The sequence below is a fragment of the Trematosphaeria pertusa genome, assembly GCF_010094035.1.
Source record: "Trematosphaeria pertusa strain CBS 122368 unplaced genomic scaffold BU26scaffold_6, whole genome shotgun sequence".
Taxonomy (NCBI): Eukaryota; Fungi; Ascomycota; class Dothideomycetes; order Pleosporales; family Trematosphaeriaceae; genus Trematosphaeria; species Trematosphaeria pertusa.
The window spans coordinates 1699802-1712036 of NW_022987217.1; the positions used below are offsets into that span (position 1 = coordinate 1699802).

The following is a 12235-nucleotide window of genomic DNA, read 5'->3' on the forward strand; positions in this document are numbered from 1 at the left end:
GGCCATACCGGTCCTCGGCCTCCGTTTCAACACCCGCCTTGATGAGCAGCTTCACAACCGCCCCCCGCCCTCTCTCAGCGGCTAGGTGGAGCGGTGTCCGATCGTCGCTATCCGTCGCCTTTTCGCTGGCTTTCTCCTCGAACAGCGCCTTGACGACAGACTCATGCCCGCTCGCAGCCGCAAGGTGCAGCGCCGTCCGGCCATGCTGGTCCTTGGCCTCTCTGGCGGCATCTGGTTGATTTTTGAGAACAAATTTGACCACCTCCGCCATTCCCGCTGTTGCTGCTAGATGCAAGGCAGTTCTGCCATTATGGTCTCGTAGCTTTTTATTCGCGTTCTCCCATAGATACTTAACGACCCTCTGATGCCCTTTATATGCAGCCCAATGTAGCGGTGTACTTCCTGAGGCGTCCAGAACATCAATAGTCGCTCCTGTTTCAATCAACAAACTCACCACATCCATACGGTTATGTATTGCTGCACAGTGTAGTGGTGCTGCTCCATTTCTGCCACGCGCATCAATTTCCGCGCCGTTTCGGAGCAGATGTCGTACGATTGAAGTCTCACCACGGCCGCAGGCGTAGTGTAGCGGTGTGCATTCAAGAAGGTCTCGAACATTGACATCCGCGTTGGCCTGCAGCAGTGCTTTGACGGCGTTTTCGGTTCCCTTCTGTGCAGCGTAATGTGCTGGTGTCCATTCAAGAATGTCTCGGGCATTGACATCTGCGCTACCTTCCACTAGTGCTTTGACCGCACTCACCCATTGATTCTGTGTGGCTGCGGCGTAATGTAGTGGTGTACATTCGAGAAGGTCCCGGGCATTGACATTCGCATCATGCTCCACCAGTACTTTGGCGGCACGTTCCTGTCTTTCCCGTGCGGCGCAATGGAGCGGCGTACGATCATGGATATCCCTTGCATTCACGTTTGCTCCCTCTTCCAAGCGTTTCTTGAGGTCTTTCACTTTATCGGATCTAGCAAGCCGATGCAGCTCCGTGGAGTTGCGTGTGTTAGGGGAACTTCTGTCATCATCCCTAGCAAGCTTGGTTGCTTGCACAGGGTTGCTGTTCCACGGACGATCCTGTTCCTCATATAACCTCATAAGGTTTAGTAAGATCCCAGACCGAATAAGTTGTTTCAGCTTGCCTTCAAGTTTCGACTTCACACCCCTTAGGTCCTCGATATCTCTTTCCTCGTATTGTTGAGCTTCTCTTAATTCGATGGTTCGGTTGACTTCCCCTAAATGTTCAACCAAGACTGCAGTGGCTTTAGTAAAAATGCCACTCTTTTCTGGGAATATCGTTGCCGTTAGAAAGAGCCACAGGTATGCGCCAGCGGCATCCTTCCAATGCCCAAGCTGCTCATGTTGCTTAGCATGGTCTCGTGTCCACTCGATAATGGCATCGGCCCGTGGTACCTTATCCTCTCCGCTGAGTGGTGGAATGATGCATAGGTAGACATCTTCTAGGCTTCCAAGCCCGGTGCTGTGGATGTCTTGGGCCATTTTGGAAAGCTGGCTGTTGTGTAGCATGAAAGACTGCCATGCCGGATCGTGACTCGCCCGGTCTGTTTCTGCAGAGCGTATGTCCGCTTCGCCGGGAATAGGACCCGCCATTTTCTTCGCTGCGGCCCACATGAAGACGGAGAACATGTGCTGGGCAAATAAAGTCACTAGGGGTTTGTATGATTCGACCGCCAAGATCACATTCGCAGTCTTTCCATCACCATCTTGGTGGTCAGTAGCATCTTTGCTAGGGGGTCCTGGAGGCGGCCTGATCTCGTAGAATTGTGTGAGAGCTGGTTTTGATGCGAATCCGACAATTCGATGGATCTCCGCCTTGATTGTGGTGCCGTTGCTGCTCGCCTCAACTTCGCTGACTCTGACGGCATCATTAGGCATCCACCACTGGAGATGCTGGTGCAGGGCCCGCGAGTATGAGCCAAGGAGCCGCAGGCTCTGTTTTGCCGGTGTCCCCTTAGCCCGCAACCACGCGTCGTCCTTGGTATCCTGTCCTTTGTTTTCCTTGACATCTTTTGGATTCTCCAGTTCGTAGACCGAATACAGCCACAAGGAAAGCGCTGCTTCGATCTCGTCCGAGTAGGCTTTCCACTTCCCGTTTTCGAGTAATTCCACGCGAAAGTTGATTGGCTCAAGGTCAGTCCCCTTTAAAGACTTGAAGGCCGGGATTGACCAGGTGAAAGTTCCCTTCAACGGCTTAGGACCAAAAAGGGCGTCCATGGTCACCTCAATGGCTTGGGCCAGGGAGATTGCCTCTGCAGAGGCGGGCCCATGCCAGTCTGCCAGCGCACCAAGGCCTCTCCTTATCAACATCACTCTGTGGGCCGTTGAGTCCTCCTGGTCCTGCAGTTGTTCTATCAGTCTGTCAGGATTTGGGCTGGACCGGCTGGTGCCGGAGCGCGGTTCTAGTTCTTTGCAGTCCTCCGGAACTTCAACTGCGGCAATTCTCCAGTCCCAGCCGTCGCCGTTGTCGTCAAGCCAGGGTCTATCATACTTGTCCCACTTCCTGCCGTTATCCTTGTCGCCGCGCCGGGGTCTGCAACGTGTGTTCCCTTTCGTCTGGAGAGGTTTCAGCCAAGGGGCCTTCGCACTGTCTCCGCCGAGAGTCATGGCCAACCAATCCATCTCATGGCCTGAAAGAAGAGGCCGGAACTCTAGAGGTTTTGCAAGATGGCGACGGACCAATGTTCTGAGAGTGGTCATGACGACAGTTGCGCCAAATTGGGCGACCGGGGCAGACCAGTGCATGCCGCGTAAACCGACGAACTGCACGATGAAGCCGCAGATGCTGACTATTGTACCAGTGACAGCCGCGAAGTTTTTTGGTCCTGGTGCTCGGCGAGATGTTGTAACCAGAAGCTGTGCATTACTTGGGAAAATTGCAAAGGGCTCGAAGGCCTGATCGTTAACGGTTCCGGATTTCTGCAACCAGACAATTCGAGCCTTCCTCCCATCCACTCGACGGTATGTCCGTTCCGTCGTGCTGGTCTCGATAACGTAGGCACACATTAGCATACCGGCTACTAGGAGCACCGTACCGGCCGCAGTGCAGGGAAAGGCGTAGTCAGCGACGGGGTTTCCATCCTTGGGCAACATGAGGGCCGGATGATAGGTGGCAAATCCAGAATAAAGGACGACACCAAGTTGAAGGGCAATGCCAATTAACGCAACCACGTAGAGCTCTACCCTGCGTACTTGGTTTTGAACATTGAGGGTGAGATTGGGTGCGGGGGTGAGATTGAGCTCATGGTCAACGGTGTTTCGAAGAATGACCGGGGAGGTGTTGGAACCTTCCTCACGGCCAGAGGCGGTGTTGGAACTGTTCTTACAGTCATGAAGATGGCCGGTGATGCGCTCTCGGAAGTTAGGCCCTAATGGGAAGGTAAGATACGGCAATAACAAGGTCGATGCGCGCTTACTAACCGCGGTCCTCGAGATACTCCTTTTCGGGATCCTTCAATTCCTTGACCCGCACGTTCTGGGCAATAATTGGGCCACTCGTCCAGTCATCGGGCAATAGGATGATGAATTCCCGAATAGGCCCTGCGCCCATTACTCTAACGACCTCCCCGCCGTTCCAGAGCTCACACACCTCATTCGAGGTGGAGGACATCAGCTCGGCCTCGGCAACGGCTCGGCTCTCCCTTGCTCTTCCAATGATGGCCTTGAGCCACGACGGGCCGCCGACTCTGATGGCGCCAACAATAGCTGTGATTACGCCCAACGGGGCCATCGCTAGGATGATGTTGTCGGCCCAGCCCGTAGATTGGCTCATGAACTGCGTGGTGACCCTTTCTCCGAAGAGAGCCAGCAGGCTGCGTGCGATGCAGCGTTAATACACGGACCACGCCGAGTAGATGGCGATACGTACGGGGCTAGGTCGGTAGGCAAGTTGTTGGCGATATCATCACCGGCGTCTGCGGCCACGCAGGTGGCCAAGCAGACTCCGGCGAGGAACCAAAGCGGTTCGGCGGCCAACATGTTCGAGGCAGGAAGGCTGGATCAGGCAGGAAGGCTGGATTGGGCAGATCGAATGTCGAGGCTCGAGTCCGTTACTTTCTCGTTCTGCCTCGTCGTTCATGGTTCGAGAGCCAGAGTTGGCATCCACGATAGCTAAATATTCTGGGCGGTCTGTGGCCATCTTCAGGGCCTGTCCAGTCCGGTGTGGAACCTCACGGCGCCACACGCTCAATCCGCAAATCAGGTGCATGTTGCTGCAAGAGGACTGAAGAGTCACTCTAATCGATGGCGATCTACATTCGATGGCAGGGAGCACCTTGACTCCTCCGGCCTGTGGAGTGGGGGCCGCGTTTCTTGAATTCAGGTTTGCTGCGGGCCGAAGCACCCGCTGCCATTGCGGCGCATTGTCACTGGCGCATCGTCACGCTGCGGGGTCGAGTGCCGCGGAGAGTTTGGCGGGTCGGCTCCGCATCGCCATCCATCCTCGACTTCACCTGCTGTCCACGATCGCTCTACCCACCAGTCAAGGCGCTCTTGTGACGGCTCCCTCGTACCAAACCCTTGATAAATGGTTCGATGTGGCTGGCGCCATCCTGTCGGCAGTGCGTTTCTTTCTTGCAGCTTGCGCGATGCTTTCCCGTGCTGAGTTGCTTTTGTTGGGTTGCGCAGGAGACGCCGTGTCCGACTCGCAGATTCAGGACGCAGGACAGGTGGCCCGCGTCTTGTGGTGGGCTAATCGGAGGAAGACGGGGACCGTGACGTGGCTATGCCTGAGCGGCCGGGGATACGCTCCAGAGCGGGAGATGGGGGAGACTCGTGGGAAACCGTCGATCACGTCTACTCCGCGTCCGAGGTGACGTGCGAATCGGGACGAGCCGAACAGCCCCAGTGGCCGCCGCATGGTGAACTTGCATTTCACAACTCGCGACTAACGCAGCCGTCTCTTCCAACCTCAGTAACTTCATGTGCACGTAATTGTTGCGCGAGAAAATTCGAAGGCTCTCCTGCACCGGCCGCGAGCCAGTCGATCCCATCCCACCAAATGTCCATTGTGGCGACATCGCCTTCCCCGGCGAAGCCGGGATCCCTACAGCCACCCCACAACCGGTCGAAACGCCAAGGCTAGTGTATTTCTCCACGAATTCAGGTGCCGAAACCGGCAGAATCCGGAGCGATATCACTTGGCGAAGCGCCTGTCGTCAAGAGGAGGTGACAAAGCCTGGGAGCCAGGGCCAAGCTTGCCAAATTCACGGTTCGCCGCGAGCTACCCACTCAACGTTCTCCGGCCGGTCGGGTAGGCATGCGGCATGCCCTTATTCAGGTCCCTGCAGAATATCCCAACAAATCAAACACTGCACGGGAAGCTACGCGAATAGCAAGAGAGAAACGAGCTATCGGCAGGAATGACGCCAGCCAAGGACGTAGACGAGCGGAGGAGGAGCGATGGTGAATGGCGTGAAGCACCAGTGGGCGATGGGCGATGTGGAGCCAGCTCCAGGATCGGAGCCATCTTGTCATCACGACGTCGTCTCGTACGACCGCCCTACGCCGCCACCGACCTGGATCGTAGGCTGAAAGTAACGCTTGGCCTGCCGGACGAAGCCGTCGATGGTGCTTTTTAGGGGGGGCGGGAGACCATGGACGGGCCGTGACAAAGACCCCACATTCGGCAACAGGACTGCTTGCGGGCTCAGGCCCGGATCGTGTCTTTCATTCGGTTCCGCCGGGTTTAAATCTCTGGAGGCTGAAGCCCCTTCGCTTCCGCCTAGTGTCCCCTTCTCACAAATCAAACATATAAAAAACGCGCGAGACTTGATTGGCCAGTCCACTTGAGGAAAGGGAATGGACTAGGTAAACCGTGATTATGGGAAAAGTGCTCACTGAGCGTTAGGAAGGGAAATTGTGTGTTCAGACCACGCTCATATTGTCTAGGATCGTCTTATTCAACTTGTTGAATTGGTTAAAGCGCCGAATAATGTTCATTCTTCCCCCATGCTTGTACTATGCTATCCCTCATCTACGATATTATACTCCTCGTTGCCCTATCATACCAGCAATGGCTCTGCAGAAAGTTCGAAGAGCCCAATGAAGGCAACGACCGGTAAAAGGCCAACGACCAGTAGAAGGTTAATGTAATTGCCCAAAGACTGGTAATTGCCTAAGGACTGGTAATTGCCCAAAGACCGGAAATTTCCCAAAGACTGGTAGTTGCCCAAAGACTGGTAGTTGCCTAAAGACCGGTAATTGCTAAAAGACCTGTAAATGCCCAAAGAACTATAAGAGCACAATTTGCGGCGCTCTTAACATCGCTTTTCTACTTTAGAATATAGTTTGTAGCTGCGTCCGTACGATTTTTATATTTAAATTATATCTAACGTACTTTACAAGCGAATCGACTACCTAAGCAAGCCGACTACTTTTGCTAAGCCTCTACTAAAAATTATCTTAACTACTATAAGTCTAGCTATCTACGTAGAATTATTCTCTTATAAAGCTAGAATATAGCTTGCTCTCTTTACTCTCTAGACTAGCTAAATCTAGAGCGAATAACGCGCCGTAGCTACGTATAGAGTCTACTAATTAACGCTAAAGAACTAACGTAATAGAGTAACTTAAAGATATAAAAAGATACCTAATTTAATAAAGCTTACTATAAATAAAGAGTAGGTAATAATTAACTATATATTTAATCTAGACGCGTAAGAATTTACTCTCTAGCTTACTACTATTTAAGATATAGCTAATTAGCTACTTACTAAGTAAAGAAGAAAGGTTATAAATAAAAACTAGCTAAATAACTTTATTACACGCTATTCTAAGCTTAAAATATAGCTTAATTATAAGTATAACTATTAGAAAGTAAAGTAAAAGAATTCTATAATTATTTAGGCGTAGTTTAACCTAGTAGATAATATAAAGGTAAAGTATAGTATTACTAATAAAAATATATATAATTTTAATAAATCTAGCTTTATAATAGAAATAATATTACCTTAGATAATAGTTACTAGCTCTAAGAAATAATTATAACTAAAAAGTCTTTAACTAGATAATTATAAGTAGATTTTAGTAATTATAATAGTAAGAGTAGTAGATAATATATAGATTCTACTATTTCTTATTATTATAGTTAAGAACTACCTTTTAGTATAGTATAAAGGTAGCTAGCTACTATATAACTAGATTATAGCTATCTTTAAAAGTAGCTAGATAATAAATAAAGTTAGTATTATATAGTTAAAGTACTTTAATATATATACTAAAAGTTATATTATAGATATATATTACTTACTAATTTTAGATAGCTATAAAAGCTATAGCTCTATTAAATTCTAGTAGTACTATAAGAGGAATAAAATTATAGCTCTCTATATACTAGTATATTTATTATCTCTTTTATAGCTACTTAATATTAGCTACTTCTTACTATTAAAGGTAGTATATAGCTACTAAGTTAAGATTCTAATATATAGCTATATTAACTATATTATAAAAATTAAGTTTCTACTTATATTTTATATAGCTTTTTACGCTATTAATTATAAATAATAATATTAGAGTAGAGTTTAGAAATACTAGCTTAGTTTTATTTAACTTAAATTTAGTAGTATTAAAGCTTAAAGTTTAATTACGTATACTAATACTCTCTACTACTAATACTACTACTTAGAAGTATAAAATATCTAGTAATCTTATTAAAGTAAGGTTCTAATTAAGTCTAATTTAATTAAAGATTATATAGTATCTTAATTTATTACTAACTTATATTATTAAGTTACTTAATTAGCTTAAGAAAGGTAATAAGCTAATAGCGTATTAGCTAGTACTTATAGAGTTTAAAGTTACCTAGCTTTAAGTAGCTAATATATAGAAAAAAAAGTATAATTTACGTAAAAAAAAGTAGATTTAGAAAAAGAATACTCTTATAATTAAAGCTAGCTTATAGCTAGTTACTTAAAAAAAGGCTATAGATTAGAATAAGAGTAAGAAGTAGTATAAAGAGATAGTAGTATATAATAGCTAGCTAGCTTAGTAACGCTATAGATACTATAGTAAGCTAGAGTATAATACATAAATATACTAAGTAGTTAAAGATAATATAAATAAGTTAGATAGCTTATCTAAATTTATCTTAAGTAGCTTAGAATTAGAGTAATCTAACTAAGATAGCGACTTTTTAGTAAAGGCTTAGTAAAAGTAGCTAACTTATTTAGATAGCTAGCTTGTTTATAAAGTATATTATACGTATTTAACTATCTTTTAAGAAAAATCTAGTTTTCTTCTAGTAAGTAATATCTCTATAATAATATATAAAACTTATAGTATATAGTATATATAATATAGTAAAGGTTTCTAGAAAACTTCTATAGCGCTAGCTCTTCTAGATATAGTGTAATAAAAGATAGAAGAGAGAAAAATATCTTTTTAGAGTTTTCTTCTCTAACTATATATATATATAAATAATCTAGCTATATAAAGTTATATATTATAAGATTATATATACTATAAGCCTTCTATATATTTAGAAGTAATAATTTTAAGATTATTTTAGTATCTTTCTACCTTTCTATACTATACTACTAAAAAGGCTTTACTTTTAAATAACTACTTAAAGCTACTATATTATTTATTAATAAGCTCTATATAGTTAAAGCCTACTATAATTTATAAAATAATAAGTTTATATAGCTAGATTAACTATATATATATATATATAGTTAGAAGAGAAAACTCTAAAAAAGATATTTTTCTAACTTTTATCTCTTATTACGCTATACCTAGAAGAGCTAGCACTATAGAAGTTTTCTAGAAACCTTAATTATATTATAATTACTATATACTATAAGTTTTATATATTATTATAGAGATATAATAGTACTTACTAGAAGAAAACTAGATTTTTCTTAAAAGTTAGTTAAATATATATAATATAACGTACTTTACTATTAAACTAGTTACTCTATTAAATAATCTAAAAATACTAAGCCTCTACTAAATACTACTATCTCTATTATAACGCCCTCTATAAACGCCTAATTAACTTTAGACAAATTCTAAATATTATAATAGTCTAGTTTAGAGATTTACCTTAGGTTATATAACCTTAAGTTACGTAATCTTATTACGTAACCTAACCTAGCGTCTTAGCGCTTAGCACCTCTATATATAGAGCCTCTTAGAGCCTTTTCTTAACTTCTTACCTTTAGATAGCTAAATTTAACCTAACCTACTCTACTAGCACCTCTTATTCTTATAGCTTATAGAGACTATGCTACCTATAGCTAACTTACCTAGCTAGGTATTCTAGAGGCGCTTATAGTAGTAGAGACTATAAACCTAGCCCTTATATTATCTAAAGGTTAATACCTCTTTAGCTAGAGACGGTAGTATAATATTAGGCTAAACTAAGTAGCCTTATAAGAAGCGTTTACTAATAGCTATACTAAGAATTAGAGCTATAAGAGCCTAGTTACTTACTCTAAGAATCTATTAACGTTACTAATTAATTACTTACCCCTTAGCGCTATATAAGACCTACTAGCAGATCTAGTTAGTAGTAGAAAAGACACTACTAGTAGTAAGCTAAAGAGAGCTATAAGAGCTCTACGTATAGAAGAACTTCTACAGAACTTCTACGTATAGAAACCCCCTCTATTTTAAAAATTAATAATTAGCTACTACGCTAGTAGTATATACTCTTACTTCTTAAATAAGAAGCTATACCTAAGTTAAACTACTTAAATACTATAGGTAAACTCTTATAAAGTAACTCTAGAAGTAAGACTCTAGTTATATAGTACTCTTTTACTTCTATAATTCTTAAATTCTAGGTAGAGAACCTGCTAGCTAGCTACTTAAACTAATATTATTATTATAAATTACCTATTTAATAACACAACATAATAACTAATAAGAATTAGAATATTAACTTTAAATAGAAGCTAGCATGGCTACGCTAGAGCTTAGTAATACTAGAGTTATTAGTAGTAGATAGCTCTCGCACACTTTCTACCTCTAGAAAGAAGCTCTAAGAGCTTTTTCTAGAAAAGCTAAGTAAAATTATTAATAAATTAGTTAGCTAATTACTTATACACTAAATACTTAAATAATAGACCTATATATATTACTAGATTACTACTAACGTATTTACTAAAGAAGATACTATATATAGAGAGTATTAGAATTTATAGTAAGAAAAAGCTACTACTTTAGTAAAGATTTAAGAGCTATAAGCGTAACTATAATTCTACTCTAGAAGCTAAAAGCTACTCGCTCTATTAACTTAATATGCGACGTGCTTTATAAATTAGATACTACGTATACGCGAAACTAGCGCGTTATTACTAGACAACTTAATTCTAGGTTCTTATCTAACTGCGTATACGCTTACTACACTGCTAGTAACTAAGTAATATTTAGAAAGCTAAATAAGGCTTTCTACTAAGTTTCTAGACTCTTTATTACTATTAGATAGTAAAGTTATTACCTTTAAGTAATAGAGAGATAGCTTATAAGATAAGCTTTAAGCTAATTATAACTAGTACCTAGAAGAGATAGCTAAGAATACTAAGAAAACTATTATAGCATATATATATACGCAGATAGAGAGAGACGCGTACTAAACTCTCTCTACTATTCTACGTTCTCTAAGAAATAGTAGTACGTAGATCTCTTATAAATATATACTAGATTAGCTAGAGAGAAGCTACGCGAATCTATATAAGAGGCTAAACGCCTACCGCGATTTCTAGAAGCTATATTGCTAAAATACTACTAACTTCGCGTACTTCTAGGTTAATTTCTTCTACCTAGTATAGAAGCGCTAGCTCTCTATAGATTAATAGATAGAGAAGCTTTATAAGAAGCTTCTAGTAAACCTACGTACGTAGATAGGTATCTACTAACGTTAGTATACCTATAATTATAATTAATATATAGACCTTACTTAAGACTTTACTAGAGAGCTTACCTAAGAAGAAGCTTACGTAACTAGAAAGATTAAAAAACGTAACGCGCTTACGTTAATACTATGTTACACGCCTGCTACTCTACTAGGTATTCTACTAACCTCTAATAAAGCTCTAGTAATTAGAAAGCTAGTTACCTACTTCTAATACTAGCAACCTAGCTATATAAGCTATAATTACCTAAGCGCTCTTGCCGCGTAGAAAGCTATTAAGAACGTTAATCTAGAGAAGAAGCCTATAGAGTCTATAGAGCTATAAATACCTAAGAGTAACACGTTAGAATGTAAATTTAATAATTTAGAAAAAGCCTAGCTCTAGAAGAAGTCTTCTTTCTAGAGCTACCTACTAGAGTAATAAACCTACGTGAAAAGCTATTTAGTAGTTCTACGTTTACTCTACTCTACTAAATATCTATAAATAGTCTTGTAATTAAGCTTAGAGGTTTAATTAATACTAGAGCGGGTAGCTACGTTCTAGTACATCTAAAGCACCTTTAGACTCTTAGAAAAAACCTCTACGTTAAGCTAGCGCGTATAGAACCTATCTCTCTTACTAGATATAATAGACAACCTAATAGCTAGGTAGATAAATACTTTAAAGCTAATTTAGTACTAGAAAGCTACTAAATACGCACCTACTTTATATATTATAATACTAGTCGCTATAATATAATAATTAGTTATAAGCTACTTAAAGAAGTTAACGTTTAGGTTAACTATAAGTAGCGCGCACTAATATAGCTAGACACTAATTAATTAATTAATTATAAACGCGACGCGTTTGTCTCTATATAATCCCCTTAATCTACTACTAAAGCTTAAGCAGCTTACTAAGCTAATGCTAATCGCCGCGACGCCCTAATATTAGTAGTAGAAAAGCTAAGAGTAATATAATAAGAGAAGAAAGAATTGTAACGCTAGAAGCTTTAAGAAAACCTACGCAAGATAGATAGACAGCTTAAGAATCTTAACCTACCTGCTAGGTTACCCTATAAGCTAAAAAAGCTACCTATTTTGCAGGAAATATACTTAAAGGCTAGGCTTAACGTTAATATAATTAGCGTAGCTGCCTTTATAATTAACGCGCGTTAAAAAGATACTATAATTAGGTACCTTAGTATCTATAAGGTTAATTAGCTTATTACTAATAGAAAGAAAACCCTAGCCACTAATCTAGAAAAGAAACTCCACTAACTAGTTACTAAAAAGCTTCTATCTCTAGAATATGCTAGCGTAACTATAGCCTATTTCTTAAAAAAGAATTCTAATACTCTACTACTATATAGAGA

General features: G+C 41.5%; 1 protein-coding gene across 1 annotated transcript; it reads right to left on the reverse strand.

The window, feature by feature from the left end:
• Positions 1-711: 711 nt before the first annotated feature.
• Positions 712-4140, reverse strand: BU26DRAFT_296992 (uncharacterized protein). Its single transcript, XM_033821721.1, has 5 exons — positions 3891-4140; positions 3443-3834; positions 1418-3390; positions 1147-1357; positions 712-1097 (listed from the first exon to the last, which is right to left on the reverse strand). Exons 1-5 carry the CDS (start codon positions 3998-4000, stop codon positions 961-963), a joined length of 2823 nt encoding a protein of 940 aa, XP_033685195.1. The 5' UTR covers positions 4001-4140; the 3' UTR covers positions 712-960.
• Between the last annotated feature and the right edge of the window lie 8095 nt (positions 4141-12235).